A 16561-nucleotide genomic window follows, 5' to 3' on the forward strand; every position below is an offset into this window, starting at 1 on the left:
AGTCTAGAGACTATTAACACTGTATGTTGGTTTGAATGTAGGCCTTTGTCTACAACTCACAAATTTGTCTACAAGTCCTGAAGGCTTTATGCAGTCATTAGACTGGTCTGTCTTAACATGGTATCCATCTTCACTCCAGTCTCATCTTCAATCTGTCCTTCCTTCAAAGGCAAATAACCAAATAAAAAACACAGCTACACAACCATCTGAATCTACAGCAGGCTGCCTGGGGTCAGGTTCCACACAGGTTCATTGCAGCTGGACTGTTGTGTAAGGTTTTAAGTGAAATTTGACATGCTCCAACATTTCATGATGTGTAAGACCGATGGACAGGCCCAAACTACTCGCTCTAGTCATCACACACAAACCATCATGATGTCACTAGGCCATCCATTTCATGAACTTTGGGGTTCCCTGCTCTAGCTTATACACCTTTAAGGATCAGATGTTTTAAGTTGTCGGCCTGGAACTAAGACACAGGAGAACAGGGTTCGTGGGGGTTCCTGGAAATGCAAACCACACTGCTACAGCTGAAAAGAAAAATACACAGCTGATAATTTAACTCAGCTGAAAATACTGGCCCTCCCTCAATACACAGATGGTTCACAGAAGATCTCTTACAATCCAGTACAATAAAGTACTGAATACAATGGTAGATGGACAATATTTGGAGGAACGTCTTCAGTCAGACATGTTGGGTGGTGCAGAGTTCAGAGTTTAAAGAGGATGCAGCCCAGAGACCACACAAGTGTAATTTAAGATTGGTGTTTCAATGTACTGTTGTACAGTAAAAAAGTCAGCGTGACAATATAATGTGGGTTTCTCTTTGTCTGGTCATAAAAGGTAAAAGAGTGTAGATTTTATGCACGCGCTCTTTAAAATGCTTATTTTCAAGACAATAACGTCTGAGTAGCACCCAGCGGAAATCTTGAGAAAACAAACAGAAAGCTTTCAAAGGGTCAGCTTTTGCGTGTGTTCTGGTTGTTCCAAATCCTGTCCATCAGGACAGAGTAAGTTTGTGTACATGTGGACAAACTGTAGTCGTTAATCAGCCTCAAGATGGCAGTAGAGTGCAGTAGAACAATAGAGTGCTTGAGAAGTGTTGAGGGGGATTAGTAGAGAGGTGTTTAATTTATGATTTGAGTATTACATCCAACCCAAACAAGCAAATGAATTTGAAGACAATAAGTTACATGTCAATTGAGCATTTGATTAAAAAAATGCTAGTGTTGTACTAGATAATATCATGGAAATGTACCATCAAATGCACTTTGCTATTTCTTTTTCAGGCATTGAAACTCAAGGTGAATGTGAAAATAATCATATAGCATTTTTAATCATTCATTTGAGCATTTTACTCAAATTGAGTTAGGGCAACACATACATACAGTTCTATATATAGCAGTTATAGTAGTGAAAGGACGTAAAACAGAAATATAGGAATAGGGACAGGGATAGATAGAGGGAGAAGTGGGTGGTCCCATCCTCATGAGAATGCTTTTGCATTGTAGAAAGGGAGGCACCTCCTTACAAATAAGCCCTTTGCCTCCACTTTTGGTTAGTCCCTTATGAATTGATGCACTGTTATTTAATAAACCATGTTTGAGTAAAACAGAAGTATGTGCAACATGCATGCAATACTAGAAATAGTTTGGCGATCATTAAACTTTGAGGGCTCTACAGAACTTAACATACAAGCATTGATGGCAACAGTGGCATGGTATTACAACATACTGTTGAAATACCAATCTCTGCTGGTATTTTCAAAGCTAATCTCCATTCCCAGACATACCCTTTACATTAGCACTATTATAATATGGTTAATCTCAACCAACTATAAGTGATATAATCATGGGTCTAGTCATGAGAGTGCTTGTTATGAGTGAAGGTAGAGTGGCCCAAGTGACTCAAGTTATCGTGACCATCCAACGTTGTGTAAATTGGCTCTGCTGTACAAATAAATCAACACATAAAATAAAAACACTTATACATTTCAATACCTAGATAATGAATATTTATTTACAAACAGAAAATAATTAAGAATTATTGAAATGTGTATACAAAACATTTGCTAATATCCAGTATCCATGATCATACACAACTCATGCTGTAAATTGAAGGCATACGTTAATTAACTATTATTAGGTCTTTTGAATCTGAATGGGTTTTATGAAAGAAAAAGGCTTGCTTTACACAAGGGAGATTATTGCATTTACAGTATTTTTTTTAATTTTTTGTGATTTCCCCCCCAGTGTTTTAAGGCAAGCATAAGACATGAATACAACACAGAGACGCCTAATAGCACCAAAAAATCCCAAAACATGGAGTCCATGAAGAAATAAAAACACTGTTTTAACAAGATATATAGTTACACAACAATGTTTGGATTGGTCCTACTATTTTTCACCTCAACTACAGAAAAAGAAATATCAGCTTACTGAAAACATGGTTGTGCACTCCACAGTAAAAAGTATCTGAAGTGGTTCAGACAAAGTGTGCCTCCTGATGAACATAGTACTGTTAATTATCCTGCCTTTGTTGTGCTGTAGTGTGTTGCTCTCTTGTGCTGTACACTGACACATAATCGCCCATTGTGTAGCCAAATCCCTGTCCCTTGCTTCTTTCTCTCACTCTTCACTCCGTCAGTAGGGGTACTGCTTTTGCTTCTTCCCAGCAAAACAGGACAGCCAGGTACATAGCAGCATGGCTGCCGCCGCCCCAGCCCCAGTGCAGTAGTATGCCCAGCCAATCTGACAGGAACCTTGAGAGCAAAACAGGAAACGGGGTTACATTAGTACATCTCACAGTTTTGGTACCTTGGCGTGGCCACCTTCAGGTCTTAGACAACCTGTAGGAGGCAGGCCTTGACCAAATATTTGGAGTAGCACTCCATCTTTATTTCAAAACCTATCCTTCTCCAGCATATCTGCTTTACTGATACCACAGAGTATTGCTAGAAATGTTTTGTAGACATTGTTCACAAATCACAAGGGTGACTTTTATTGTGGCATGCCATTACATCACTGTTAGGACAAAACTGACATTATACCAATGTAAACATAAATTCTGCAATGAAAGTAAAAACAATATTCATCGAGTCCTATGAATAATTCATGCTTTATGTATGCTTGGGTATAAGCATACATCTTTCAAATAAAGTGTTAGTGTATAATGACTCTTTTTCTTGTCAAGTTATAGGGAGACTTCGGAATGATGTAGTACTACTCTATGTACTGTGTAAAAAACAAGCATTGTGTCTAAACCGGATTGCCATTAAACGGCTCACTCTGGAAGAAAAACCACGGTAAAGGAACACCTGTTAATTGAACATGTTAACTGCTTTTGAAAACACTTTGTTTAGAGAGTAACGAGTAACGAGTAAATTACATACATTGCAGAACAAGAAACAGAATCTGCAAATACTAAACACTTACAAACTGTACCATTACTAGTTTTTCAAAAATGTGTGTCAATAATCATTGTCACCCTAATATCTTTACTACATATAGCATACTGCTAATTTAAGATAGGGTCCACAACATATTTGTGTTATATACAAACAGGTTGGTTCTTCTCCTATTGCATGCTGGGAGTTTCATGGAAGAGCCTCCCAGTGTCTCAGTACTGATGAAGCTAGTTGCACAGGTTCAAAATAAAGTGGCCTGATGGTCAACATCCACCTTCCATTAACTAGCATCTAATATGAAGCTAACAACACAGCACAGTACCACAACTAGCTCACACACACAGCACAGTACAAAATACCACATTATTAAATGGAAGTTAAAGTTAAGTTTGAGTTTGAATTAAAGTACAGTATGTATCCCCTGCTGTTGTCTTTTAACTTACCCAGTTTAAACTGGTCTGAGCTGTTGTTACAGGTCTGTCGGACCTCTTCACTGTCCCAGCCTAGGGGGAAGAGGGCACAGCCAGATCCTATTAGCAGTCCTGAACACAGCAACAAGGGATGAGTTAGACAATGATCATTATTGGGAAACACACATATCAGGGATTCTATTCAATGTATTGTTTATTTTATTATGTGTTAAGGATAGCGCTGAATCCAGAGAGAAGTACATTTAAAGATTGATAGCACAGAGCTGGTTTTCATATGTATTGAGGCTCCCCTATCATTGAAAACACACACACTTAAAAGAGACAGACTATGGACTATGGGTACTGACTGTATCTGACAGGTGACTTTACACTACAAGTGTCCATTCGATAAATAATCAGACATTTGATGTTTGCGAGAGATGCGAGGCCTGTGAGGGCTTCTGAGAAACTCTCATTACAATGCAAAATCAGAGTAGACAGGGATCTTCACATGTTCCTTCCCCTGCTCCTAAATCCTTATCATCAACTGCCTGCAAGAGTCATCTGTTAAAAAAGGTTTAAGTGCAAAGTGGAGTGACTGTGTGGCCTTCAGAACATCATACAACTATCTTCCATAGAGAAATACATGCACAGATAGTTGACAGAGTGAAAGTGTGAAGCATTCTCAACAGGACCAGTAATGTATTCATAATAAATATTAAACCAAATCTGAAATTCTCTTTCATGTGTTGAGAAACGCAGACATACTGGGGCGTGACATCCTTTTGGTTTACTTGAAGAACTCAAAGTACTTCATCAACAGCTAGAATAAAAGGTTCTACAGTTAAATCACCAAAAATGTGGCCATGTTTTGGAATTCAGAATCACCTTTGATTTGCTAGTTTGTTGGACTGTTTCAGGTCAACAAGTTCAATTTGTACAAATATGGAACTAGTTTCAATCGTACTTTGGATTTAGTTTCCATAACAGCAGACTAAAATAAAGATATAAAGATACAAAAAAGAATGTGAGATGGGGGGGTAGGGGTGAGAAGGGAAAGAGGAGAAACAGAAAAGAGAGTCATAAATCTTTTATCAATGCTTTTGAAAAATATTTGCCTAAATGTACTTTATATTTTTGGCTGAATGAAGAATGCATTTTAGCTATTTGCTTTTCTATCTGACCTTTCATGTCCCGGCCTTCCTCCACATCTGGGCGTGCTCATGCCTTTTGTCTACTATACCTACTCAACATCAATAGGGAAAGAAAAAATCCTGCCCTCTTCTATGTTCACACAATACCATTCAAGGTTATCATTCAAAAGTCCAGGAGGTGTCAAAGAAAGAGAAAGAGCTAGATAGAGAGAGGATAGAGAATGGATAGAGAATGGCTGGAGCAGGATAGAGAATAGATGGAGTCTGGGACATGAATGGCTCATGTAAAAGCCAGGGGCACATTCAGTGAGACGTTCCCTTTAGAAGTGGAAACTGCAGAGAGGCAGGGAGCTGTAAAAACAGACCACAGGGAGCAGGATAGGGGCTGTCATCACTAAACCAACATCCTGGACAGGCTATGGACACTGTTCCTCCTGTGGACAACACAAATGGAGTCACACATGCTGAGGGGAGTGGAACACACAAACACCATTGTAACACTGCATTAGGTTGTGACACTGACACAGAATAATTTACAGTTTGAAAAAGTGTAATGTAAATTGTGCATGTAAAGTATCCTTTTTGGAAAAGTGTGCCTTAATGTCCTAGGAAAAAGAATCAAGGGACACCTTTCTGGATTCTACTTGCGGTTATACACCCAGCATGAAGTCCGGCCATAATCCCATATACACTCTCCACCCATCTCCGATGCATCAAAGTTTACATCAAATGTAGAGAAAGGGCGTCCATGTTGGCTTTTGAATCCTTGAAATATGTGCTTCAGTGTCCAGGGCCATGATCACTATCAAAGCCTATACATCTAAATCTTTTGAGCACCTCTCAACTTTTGATTTACTGGTTTAGCACACTGCAGTCTATGATGCTGCTGCACTCCTTTTTCTGGATTCTCTTAATCTAAATGTTAGCACCACACCATGCATACTGCTTAGGTTACTGCTGTTTGTATAATATAGTTCTCCTTTTTAACAGGATCAACATAGTTTAGAGGGAGCTAACTCAGCACTGGTCTTATTGATGGAATGTGCTCCAGTCAATCCCACTCAAAGCAGGCAGATCTTGAAGCTGCTGAAGAGATGGAGGGGCGAGGAAGCACAGATGGGATTTAAGAGTAGGTTGGAAGATAAACATTATTGTTTCAGGGTGCAATAGCTGGATTCCGACTTTTTAACCTATAGTAGTCTTGCGTTACCAAAGATACTTCCCTTAGGATACCTCACTGAAAGCTCCAAAAGTGTATCTGAAGAAGAGGTCTTTGGCACTGGACTGACAAGTCTGTTTCCATGGGATGAATACACTCCTGTGACACAGCTCAATGTGTTCAATTTCCCCCGTCAGGCCTCTTTCCACTACGACCCCTCCTTCCACTGGCCTCAGTCCTAATTGGAAGCTTTTGTTGAATTGATCTGTTTTCAGCACATTTGTTCCTGCCAATAGCTTGTTCATCAAACTAAGAAATTTATTTATTATGCCCAGATCGTTTTGTCATTAATGGGCACATCAGTTAAAAGAGAAAAATAAACGTCAGGTTCACAAGAGATTAAGTAGGCTTAGTCGATTGTAAAGGATTTAATGAGTAGAGGAGAGTGAAAATCCTTTTTTTAAAGAGATAAATTATGGAAACTTTCTAAAAGTGTATATTATCTATTTGCTTGCCTTATACACAAAGGTTTTTATGATCATAAAAAAATCCAAAAGAACATTTTCTGTCAATGTGATCCTTTTCACAGAAAAGTGGAGAGACTTTACTGTGAGTATCAGCTTCCTGCTCAAAGGCTTACACCTCTCCGTGATTACAACAAGGTTCTCCCTACCGTTGTCCTTGCTCAATCAGTTTCTAAATTGGGCATCCCTCGCCCCTTTGTCTGGGCAAGAAAAGTAAAAAGGAAACAAGGAAACGCTTAAAAGGGGGGGAAAGAATGAGTCAGAGCCTGTGCGATTCTTTTTGTCCTGTCTCAGACATTTCCACTCCCCAAATGTTCCCCTGATAGAGTAGACACACCCCCAAGCTGGTGAAATCCAAGGTACGACAAAGGGTAGCCACAAATGAGTTGAATTCACATGATGTGACCAACCAAGATCTCATAAAATCATAGGATCTCATTATTTTAACACTAGAGGTATTCTTGGTATTCTCACTGATACTGGAGAAGTCTTTCTCTTGACAGCGCAAACTCCAAGTCATTCACTGCTTTGTCTTCACCCGATGCAGAATTATGTCAGGATCAACATATTTTCCCATGACCTTCTAAACTCAATGGGAACTAATGAGAGTTGCATTAGTGGGGAGGACAGGAAAAGTGGGTAGAACAGTGTGAGGGACAGAGTTATGTCATTACCAGAAGCGCTCCAGTCTTCCTGGTTACATCAACCATTTGTGTTCATGTGTTTGGTTTCTTTCTGATCCAAAGATCAGAAAAGGGTGATGTGGTTTGGCCGTCATTTGCAGTCCCTGGTTGTTCAAAAAAAGAACAGGCCTATGAATTAAAAAAATTCTGTGGCTGAGAACGAAGATTATCATGAAGGGCTGAGAATTATGGTTCTTTGGGCTTCCTTTGAAAGAGCATCGCAAATCATCCCCTTGAAAGTGTTTTTGTTTTATTATAAAAGTGTTTCTTCTCCTTGTAAGCCATAAAAATATTAATAAGATCAGAAATCCTGGCTTGCTGACCATCTATTCTTCACTGGTCTTGTAGTCTCTCCCCTGCCCCCCACCATTAAAATCAATGGTGATGTATGAGCTGCAGAAACAGGGAGACACCAAGCTTAAAATGTAGCCTGTTAACTGAAATGGTTCAGAAGGTAGGAGGTGAGCTTGGCGAGTTTCTAAGCGACAGTGATACATTATTTTACTGGGAAGCACTTACACACTTGAGACAGTTTAATAAAAGCCACCAAAATATGTCCTGCATTGAGGCTGCTTCACTTAATCACTGAGAAAAGGAAAGTATTACACAGCTGAGTTGGGTCAATGACTAGCCAGTCTTGTTGATTTCTTACATCACACCATGTTTTCTGTAGCTCTATTAGCCATAAACTCAATCTGCCACAACCTCCAGTCTGTCAATGTCAAATATTATGGTCTCATTATTATCCAATGATATCCACAATAATGTCTCTCTGTCTTTGTTTAACAGTTGCTTGGTACAAATTGGTTTGAATCTGGTCACTCTCTGTAAGTTTTATCAGCTCAGCTGAGGAAAATGACAACCTGAAGCGGTATCTTTAATAGGGGAAATATATATTTGAAAACACCAATAGGAAGTAGATAAGGGCAGAGAGGGGATTCTTAACATGTAGGAAGAGGGGGGTTAGAATAGAAATGAGTGGAACAAAAAAAGAGCTACATCAAATGAAAAGAGAACAAAGATCCCTTTGGTGATTCAATGATTATCCCTCTCAAATGTCTGTGTTCCTTTATGAACTCCTCTCTTCTTTTGTTGTTAAGCCAAAGCTAAAATAAGCATTTGCTTTAAGACTCAACCTGTACAAGGTGTTTGACCATAAACAATAGAGACAGTGCCTCACCACATCTTCATTAATCTGCATGGCATACTACTACACTATTTATATCTTCACATAAAATATGGAATGAAACTCAGTCATGGAGATCTTGGCATTTAAAGCTGTGAGCTGAACATCACAACTACAGGCCATAACTGCTGTTGCTTTTTTTCAAGGAACTTTGACTTTTCGGAAAATTACGTTTTCAACCTCTTCACAGTCCAGCTGCCTTGGTCAACCTGCTCATATTTCTTATTGTTAATTTTTATTGTTGATTATAGTTTCTTTTTTTACTGTTTCTTTGTCATTTCTGAATGTCGTTTGCCCGAATAAATAAAAGGTACATTTTAGTAAACACATGATGGGAGAGGGGCAGTGAAGGTGTAAAAAAGGGATCTGGGGGCCTTCCTCTCTTGTGCTGTGATGCAGACATTGACCGCATTACAGTAAATCAGATTCGGAACAGTCCAGCCTATAGAGGGAGGGTGCATTTGTATGTGTCAGTGTAAGCATAGGCGGAAATCCCATCCTGGGAAAAATATGATTTGTCCCCCCCAATAAATCACTGTAAACATAAGGAAATTTCAATAATATTGATAATATACATTTAACATATTACAATTTGTTACAGCAGTATTTTTGGTGTCTCCCTCAGGAATTGCTTTGAGAAAATGTCATATCATTGTCCCCCCCAAAATTGATAGCAGATATTCGCCACTGAGTGTAAGGACATTGAGATACTATAAATTCCACATAAATGTGTAATTTATTGTTTGAAAAGACACACCTCTCTATCCCTTCAGTCGGTGTTGACTGCTGTCAAGTGTGTCGGTGTTGTCAAGACTCCTGTGTTGAGGATGGCTTTTTTCCACTCCAAACACCACACCTGTTATCCACCTCACAACTGCTATCCAGATGAGTAGGTTTGAGCTCAGCTTCAACTCACTGAGATTCACCTTTGTCTGGCCCTTTTCAATGAGGGATTTCTGGGTCTGGCCTGAGCCTGTAGGAAATATGAGTCTGGGCTGGCCTGTCCCGAGGACAGATGAGGCAATGGTGTTGGGTCTAAAGCCTCAGGGCTCCAAGCAAAGAGCTGCTACTGTCTGGTATATTAGTGTTGGATCACAGTCAACATTTCTGCTGGTTATAGTGGAGGGAGCAAATTTCTGTGGCCCAAGCCGGGGGTAATGGCCAACATTAACGATCCTAAATGTTTAAATATCCAGATATTTGTATAATTTAGCAGCATGTCCTTGTATAAAACACACGTTAACAGCCAATTTCCATTGTATTTCCATGTGTCTGTCTGCCATCCTCACATGTTGACAGTTTCTGAATGAATAACCAACCCTCTACACATGAATCAAAGCACCACGTCACCCAACACAATGCCCTCGACCAACGAATGATCTCCCCAGCCATGGACCTTAACAATTAGCTCATTATCACAAGGTGTTGTGATAAAGGACACAGTAAAATGATCTGCATGCTTGGCCCAAGCACAAGACAGCCTTCTCTAATAGGGGGCATGGAAAGGTTAGTGGAATATGACATAGAGGCAGGTACGTGGCTTGAATAGGGACACACTGTCTTGGGTAAAGTAAACAGTATGCATGAGGATCTGAGCTAAAGACACCAGCTCCACTGGGAGGTATAGGGGTCTGGGCTGGAGAGCAGATGTGTGCGGCTCACCAGCAGTGACAAGTGGAGAGCTGTCAACAGCTCAGGGGAGGATGAAGATCTCTACTACAACATCAATAAGCTCCTCAGCCTCAGCCAGGGCCCAAGGTGCGATGCCTTGTAGTCTCTGTCTGAAGGCCCCACCCTACTGACATCGCAGATCTGTGGGTGGTCTGAGTTCAGGACCAGCAAGATAAGGAAAGGGAAAGGGACTGAGCCTTGGATAGTGAGACAGAGGCAAGAAAGCTCAGCACAGGTGTCTGGCTGGTTCAGCTGTTTTTCTTGACTGGTTAATCTTTCAAAATCTTGTTCTCTGGGATATGTTTTGGATAAACTGCTACCTGGATGTCTCTACTATCTATTTGACAAGATCTACTGTCTGTCTACTGTCTGAATTTTCTGCACTTTTCAGTCCCAAAACATTTGAACCGTAAAAGATAAACAGGGAATTCCACAGCAGCCTTTAGTAGTGAGAAAAATGCTTAAACCTGGATGGGTATTCACATCCTCCCCTCAACACATCTGGTTTTGTCATCAGAATACTGTCATTTAGAATAATACACTGTCCGAATATCAAGTTTTGATATTTTCACTTTAGCTTGTTTTCATCTACGGACTCTTATCATAAATTCACACATTGTCTCTGAATCCCAAACTCTTGGAGTAAAGGGTCATATGAATATTTAATCTAAAATGGTCCTCCTCATGAATCATAAGTAATTTATATTTGTGTCACAACAATCAAGACACCAATGCCATGTTAAAATGAAGGTAAACAGGGAAAGCACAAGAAGGAAGACAGGAAAGTGACACTGGTTTCCCCTTTACAAGACCAATGATGTGGCTTTAAAAGAGAGAGATGAGCGAGCTAATGAAGGGTAGTCCATATTCTTGCCTTTTTCACTGCATGAATAATGGAGAAGCCATATTTAACAGTGTAACCTGATGACCTTAGCCAAAGGAGCTCATGCAGAAAGACAGACAGCTACGGGAGAAACTCAAGCCATAATGGACATCAACTGCTGATGTCCCAGCAGGCACATTTTTGTATCAATATCTCTTTCTGCTTTAAAGTCTCTTTAGATGATGGCTTTGCAGTTATTGTGCAATATACAGGACATGCACCCATTGACCTAAGTTTACCTAGCCTGCATCTGTAATGGTGGGTGCTTACCTCTGACTCATAAGAAACTTTTGGGACAGCAGAAGCCAAATAATCCAACTCTTTTTAAGTTAATATATTAACTTAAAAAGAGTTGGATTATTTAGTTGGATTATTATTATTCAGCTCTCATCCCATTGGGGGCTGTAAGGGCTCTTTATTTGAAATGTCAGTGAAAAGTACAGCCCACTCTAACTGGCAGCACAAGGAACGTCTGTGGTTACTATCTAATGGTGAGGCATATTATTTTCAACCTCTTACATGTTCCAAGTAAGAGCCTGAATGGACATTACGTTTCTGCTATGCCAGGTCAGGGATGCAGTTGTGTTTAGGAAATGGCATCAACATCCACTTCGGCTCCATTACCTCTCAGTAATTTCCCCACTAAACCCATTTAATGTAGACAAATAATCTACTTTGAGAGCTGGATGTAGGATGGCCTGCCCCCACCTCTCATCTTGAGTGTCTGGAAGTTGAAGGTTTCACTTGTGTTTCTCTGTAAGGGGTGTGTAAAAAAGTGCTATATTATGAATCATCCTTCACCATATTCTTAACAAGTGCATGTGGGTGTTGACTAAAAGAATGGTACCGGCCTGTACCGACTGGCCCCTACCGTGAGGGTAAACAAGTCATATCAGTAAACATGTCAGGCTGGGCTAGGCCCTTGAAAGAAAGTGGGGGTGGCTCCATTCTAGCCAACATTGTAATTTTTTTAAAGAAAGTAAAAGCGTTTCAGTGGAAAGTGAAAGACACAAAAGCAGACTGCTTATAAAAGGTCAGCACGTAAAATTTTAGGGTTGATGTGATTTGCTGATGTTCTCATTTCTCCCTCATACCCTCCCTCATAAACCAGAACAAGTGCAACTAAGGAAAAAATAAATTGAAGTAAAAAAATCACAAAGACTAGCAGTTAAAAGATAGATACATCATCAACCTTACCATCATCATCAACTAACCTTCTCTGTAATAATATTTTTAAAAGCTGTACACATTTATGGTATCAGATTATCTCATTCCATCCTGTTTACAGAGTGCTGGCTGGCTAGTTCTGAGCTGCACTCGATGTTAAGCCTTTTTTGCAGTCATGAAATATGTACAGTATACTGTATACATCTGGGAGGCGTTAGCCTAAATATTTTTCTTTGGTGAGCCACACCAGAGTCAGTATTCTCATGGACTGAAACAGTGTTAATTTGTGCTAAACCACTTAACCTTCACAGGCAAAATAAGGAACCAGGGTATATAATGACATCTATTATGGATCTTAACCTTAAATAATTCCAGTTCTCAGCTGTTAATCAAAGCGCTCTCTCTCTCTTATCAACTATCAACTAACCAAAACATTTACAGAGCTCTGTGGAAACTCCTCGTACATTGAGCCAACCCAACTGATGACCAGCTGGAAGAAGGAAGAGACACAGAACAATAATGCTAAAAAAGACACTGATAGCATCTCCACACCCACTGCCATTGCCACTCCATTGGTTAGCCTGTCAGCCAAACCTCTTTTAAAAACAAATGACATACTGCACAATTTTTTAATATAAATCCACCTCATGGTTTTATATAGCCAAAACACATTTGATAATATGGAGAAAATAAATCCTACAGATATTTACATTTACGCATTTAGCAGACGCTTTTATCCAAAGCGACTTCCAAGACAGAGCTTTACAAAAGAGCATAGGTCACTGATCTAAGGTATCTAAGATATTATGAGACTAATGTACCTGTGTATTGTTAAAACCTGTTTTAATCCTGAGAGTCCTGCTGCTATAGAGCCATTAGATGTCGTTTCTTGCAACAAAAAAAATATTTAAAAAAATTATGACAGGTAAATGGGATTTTCTTATTCTACTCCTTTCAATCTCAATTACATAATTTCCTTTCTTGCTGATGCTGATTTCAGGGCTTCAGTAACAATGGTAACTAGACAAGCTTTCTGGAAAAGTCTAAACCCATTTTACAATCCACAGCAGGCGACACATTTTAGCAGTAAAAATAATGACTTAACACCAGAACAGACTGAAATAACTTCCTGTCTATACTACAATTTTCCAGACTTCCTGTTTGGCAAAGTTAAGTCCCTGCTGAAGCTGGGCTATCCATCCTGTATTCTCTCCCTCCCTCCCTCCCTCCCTCTATTTTTCTCTCTTTGTTACTGTCAAAGTCCAGCCTTTGGGTCACTGAGCACTATCCCAATCTTTTTCTTTCCATCCTGCCACACCATCCAGACATGTGCACAGCCATAAAGTGGAGAAGTCAAGGGGTGGCGGGTGGGGGGTTTGCCAGACGGACAAGGGTGGAAAAGAGGGAATGTGAACAAAGAACAGGGTAAACAAAGACTGAAATAGTGAGTTACAGATTGAGTGTAAAATAAATAATACAATATATAACCACAAATAATGGGGAATGGAATTGATAAAGACAAGGGAAACAGAGCAAGAGTAATACGGTGTTGGAACATGAACATAATCCAGTCCTGCGCTGCCAGTGGTCCATTCCCCTCAGGCTACTGACAAGACAACCAGGAAGCAACACCTTGCTACCATGGCAAGTTGCCACTTTGTAGTATGTGAATATAAGGATATTAGGACTCTAGATAAAGGATAAAGTCACTTTGGTTTGTGATGAATTTTTAACAGAAGGTCGTTACTGTAGCCCAAAATGAGCATATTCAGTGTGTGAATGGGGTGGACTGCAGTCTTTTGATCAATCACCTCAGACACTGATCTACTTTGTATTCATCACTGAGGACATTACCCTATATTGAAGATCTGGATCGCCTTCTATGATTGACTATCTAAGGGAGCGAACCTCGTAGTTGCCATGTGTCACATGGCTTGGATATGCCTTGGTATATAGTAAAAAGATTCAAATCTGTCAATTCCTTATTCAGAGGGATCTAATTAATTTTTTGCAGTACAAAGGATTTCTGTTGGTTACCAAGGAAGAGGAGTCACACAATGTGCTGGTATCAATCCAGATGGCAGAAGGACAAAGATCCTGGCTGTGACAGTATGGCTCTCTAGCAGGTCTGCCAGCAAGGTGCCCCCAGCACCTCCGTGCCAACATGTTCACAATTTACTGCTTATCTGGATGGCAGTAACATTTTCAGCTACAGTGGCAGAGGGATTCATTACAAGAAGACCAAAAGGAAATATGTTTTGATAGATTGACCATAAAACCAGACATGACAACAGATTAGAGGTCACCTTAGAGAGAACAAGAAAGCTACTTAACTAATGGTTTCATCTGCTATGGTACACTGCTGAAAGAACCCATTATATGCCATGTGAGCATGAGATGAGTGAATGGAAGATATGTTAATGGCCATGGTCTCACTGAGTCAGACATTTGCACACAACAATAGAAGAGGAAGAAGCACAAAGGATGCAAGCCAGCACTCGGATGATTAACTACAGGACACACCATGATGCACAGTCACACTCTTATTACTTGTCTAACTCTGTACCTCATTCATTGATTATCTGTCCCCATAAATTGTGGAGATTGCATCTTAGCTCTGTCCCCATCTTCCGGTCCCTCAGTAATTTTGGGGCTAGAAATGAGATTGCTTCAGCAACATTGTGGAGGTTCTCTCTAAAAGGACACTGCATTCCTTAATCTCCTTTGTCTCTTGCTGTTCTCTTCCACTCTCTCTCCTTCTATCACTCTCTTCTTTTTCCTGTCAAGCCCTTTTCACCCTGCGGCCTTTTGGTAAGTGAGAGGAGACAATAAACCACACAGAACTGAGAGCTGCTCAACTGTGTTACCACCAATGACCCTCTTCAGAATGTGCCTGGAACAACACTGCCCTTTAGATCAAGATTATTCAGCATTCGGAGATATGAATGTTGGCCTTCTGTCTCTTCTTGCCTCACTCTGTCTCTCTCCCTTTACCTCTCCTTCACTGTACTGTGTATAAACACGGGAGAAAAAATATGTTGTGATGGTCTCCAATACTTCTGACTCACCTCCTACAAACTGGATTCCACCAGCCACGCGACCAATAGTTCTGGAGATGAGGTCAGAGATGCAGCAGCCCATGAGGGCAGTAAGGGCCACCAGAAGCAGCAGGCCACACCCCACACCCGTCACAATAGTACAGATCCTCCACTCCAGACTAGGGATGCCCTGGAAGGAGGCATAGCGCCCACACTGCTCCAACATCACCGTGGCCTGCATCTCCTCGTCCCTCACTGGGTAGGAGCAGCGTCGGAATGTGCCAAAGGACACAGGCTTGTCCATCTGAGAACCCAGCAGCCAGTATGGCATGAAAAAGCCAACACAGGAGGCCGCAGCACACAGGAGGGACAGAAGGGTCCATATGAAACCTGCACATGTCAGGCTAGATGCCATAGTAGCCACTCTTACAGAACTAGTAACAGTAGTCTTGATAGTCTTCACTGAGTTCAACTCCGTTCTTTATGCTGTTGGAACTGAATATGACCAGAAGGCTCATCTTATCAGTGACTGTCCCCTGAAAGATAGAATGAGTGCCATTATTATTGCAGGAACTGTCAGATTAAACAGGAGTTGATACTAAGTGGAAGAACATATTCTATGCAGGAGCACTAGGACATGGAACAAAGAAATGTTCTCGCCATACATGTGTCTATTTAATTAAACTAAATATGGGGTCATTAGTCTTATTACTATTCGTATCAACAACGCAAAGATGTCAGATATTGAGGTTGTTTGGTGAATTTAAAATAAAAAAGCTATATTGTGCAACAGACATTTTTTATTTTTAAGTGTTTGCAGGCAAGTTTGTATGGCCCAAGGAATATTCCGTGGGACAAGTGATCTCTGGCAGGCGTGCACTAAGCAGACGGTGCGTGGCTTGATGACAATGTGGCGCTTAAGCAGCATCTTGTTTGTTACATAGAAAATAAAAATATATAACTTACATTATGACAGGATCCCAAATAACGCTTGATTGAATGAATCCGTATTTCTTCATTTCTATTTACGAAACAGGCATAAAAACGCCGAAACAAACTTTTTTGGGACGAAAATGGTTGTCAGATCATGATTAGATTAACAAAAATCTATCACTAACAGCAATGAACAAAAGTTATGATTGGGAGACTACTACAAAAGAGGCAAGGCAAAGTTAGGCAGACTGTAACCAGCGAATGCTGAAACGCTGGCAAATCATCGGACTCAGTTGCGAATCGACATTCCTGCTTGAGCTGGTGTGGAAGACTGGGGCGTGAGTTGT

At 40.4% G+C, this 16561-nt stretch overlaps 1 protein-coding gene across 1 annotated transcript; it reads right to left on the bottom strand.

Annotated features, from left to right (window-relative positions):
• Positions 1 to 1998: 1998 nt before the first annotated feature.
• On the bottom strand, positions 1999 to 16535 carry LOC136951929 (LHFPL tetraspan subfamily member 6 protein). The gene is made up of 4 exons (XM_067246590.1): positions 16248 to 16535; positions 15312 to 15817; positions 3850 to 3948; positions 1999 to 2761 (listed from the first exon to the last, which is right to left on the bottom strand). The coding sequence occupies exons 2-4, from the start codon at positions 15694 to 15696 to the stop codon at positions 2643 to 2645; spliced, it is 603 nt and encodes a 200-aa protein (XP_067102691.1). The 5' UTR covers positions 15697 to 15817; positions 16248 to 16535; the 3' UTR covers positions 1999 to 2642.
• Between the last annotated feature and the right edge of the window lie 26 nt (positions 16536 to 16561).

Source organism: Osmerus mordax, chromosome 11 (genome assembly GCF_038355195.1).
Source record: "Osmerus mordax isolate fOsmMor3 chromosome 11, fOsmMor3.pri, whole genome shotgun sequence".
Lineage (NCBI taxonomy): Eukaryota > Metazoa > Chordata > Actinopteri > Osmeriformes > Osmeridae > Osmerus > Osmerus mordax.

What these genes read in the sequence shown, in the direction of transcription:
- LOC136951929 (XM_067246590.1), bottom strand. Translation starts at nt 15,696, where the DNA reads ATGGCATCTAGCCTGACATGTGCAGGTTTCATATGGACCCTTCTGTCC. An exon ending in TGGAATCCAGTTTGTAGGAG is followed by an intron (nt 3,949 to 15,311) that starts GTGAGTCAGAAG and finishes TGCTGTGTTCAG; the next exon opens with GACTGCTAATAGGATCTGGC. An exon ending in CTCAGACCAGTTTAAACTGG is followed by an intron (nt 2,762 to 3,849) that starts GTAAGTTAAAAG and finishes TTTGCTCTCAAG; the next exon opens with GTTCCTGTCAGATTGGCTGG.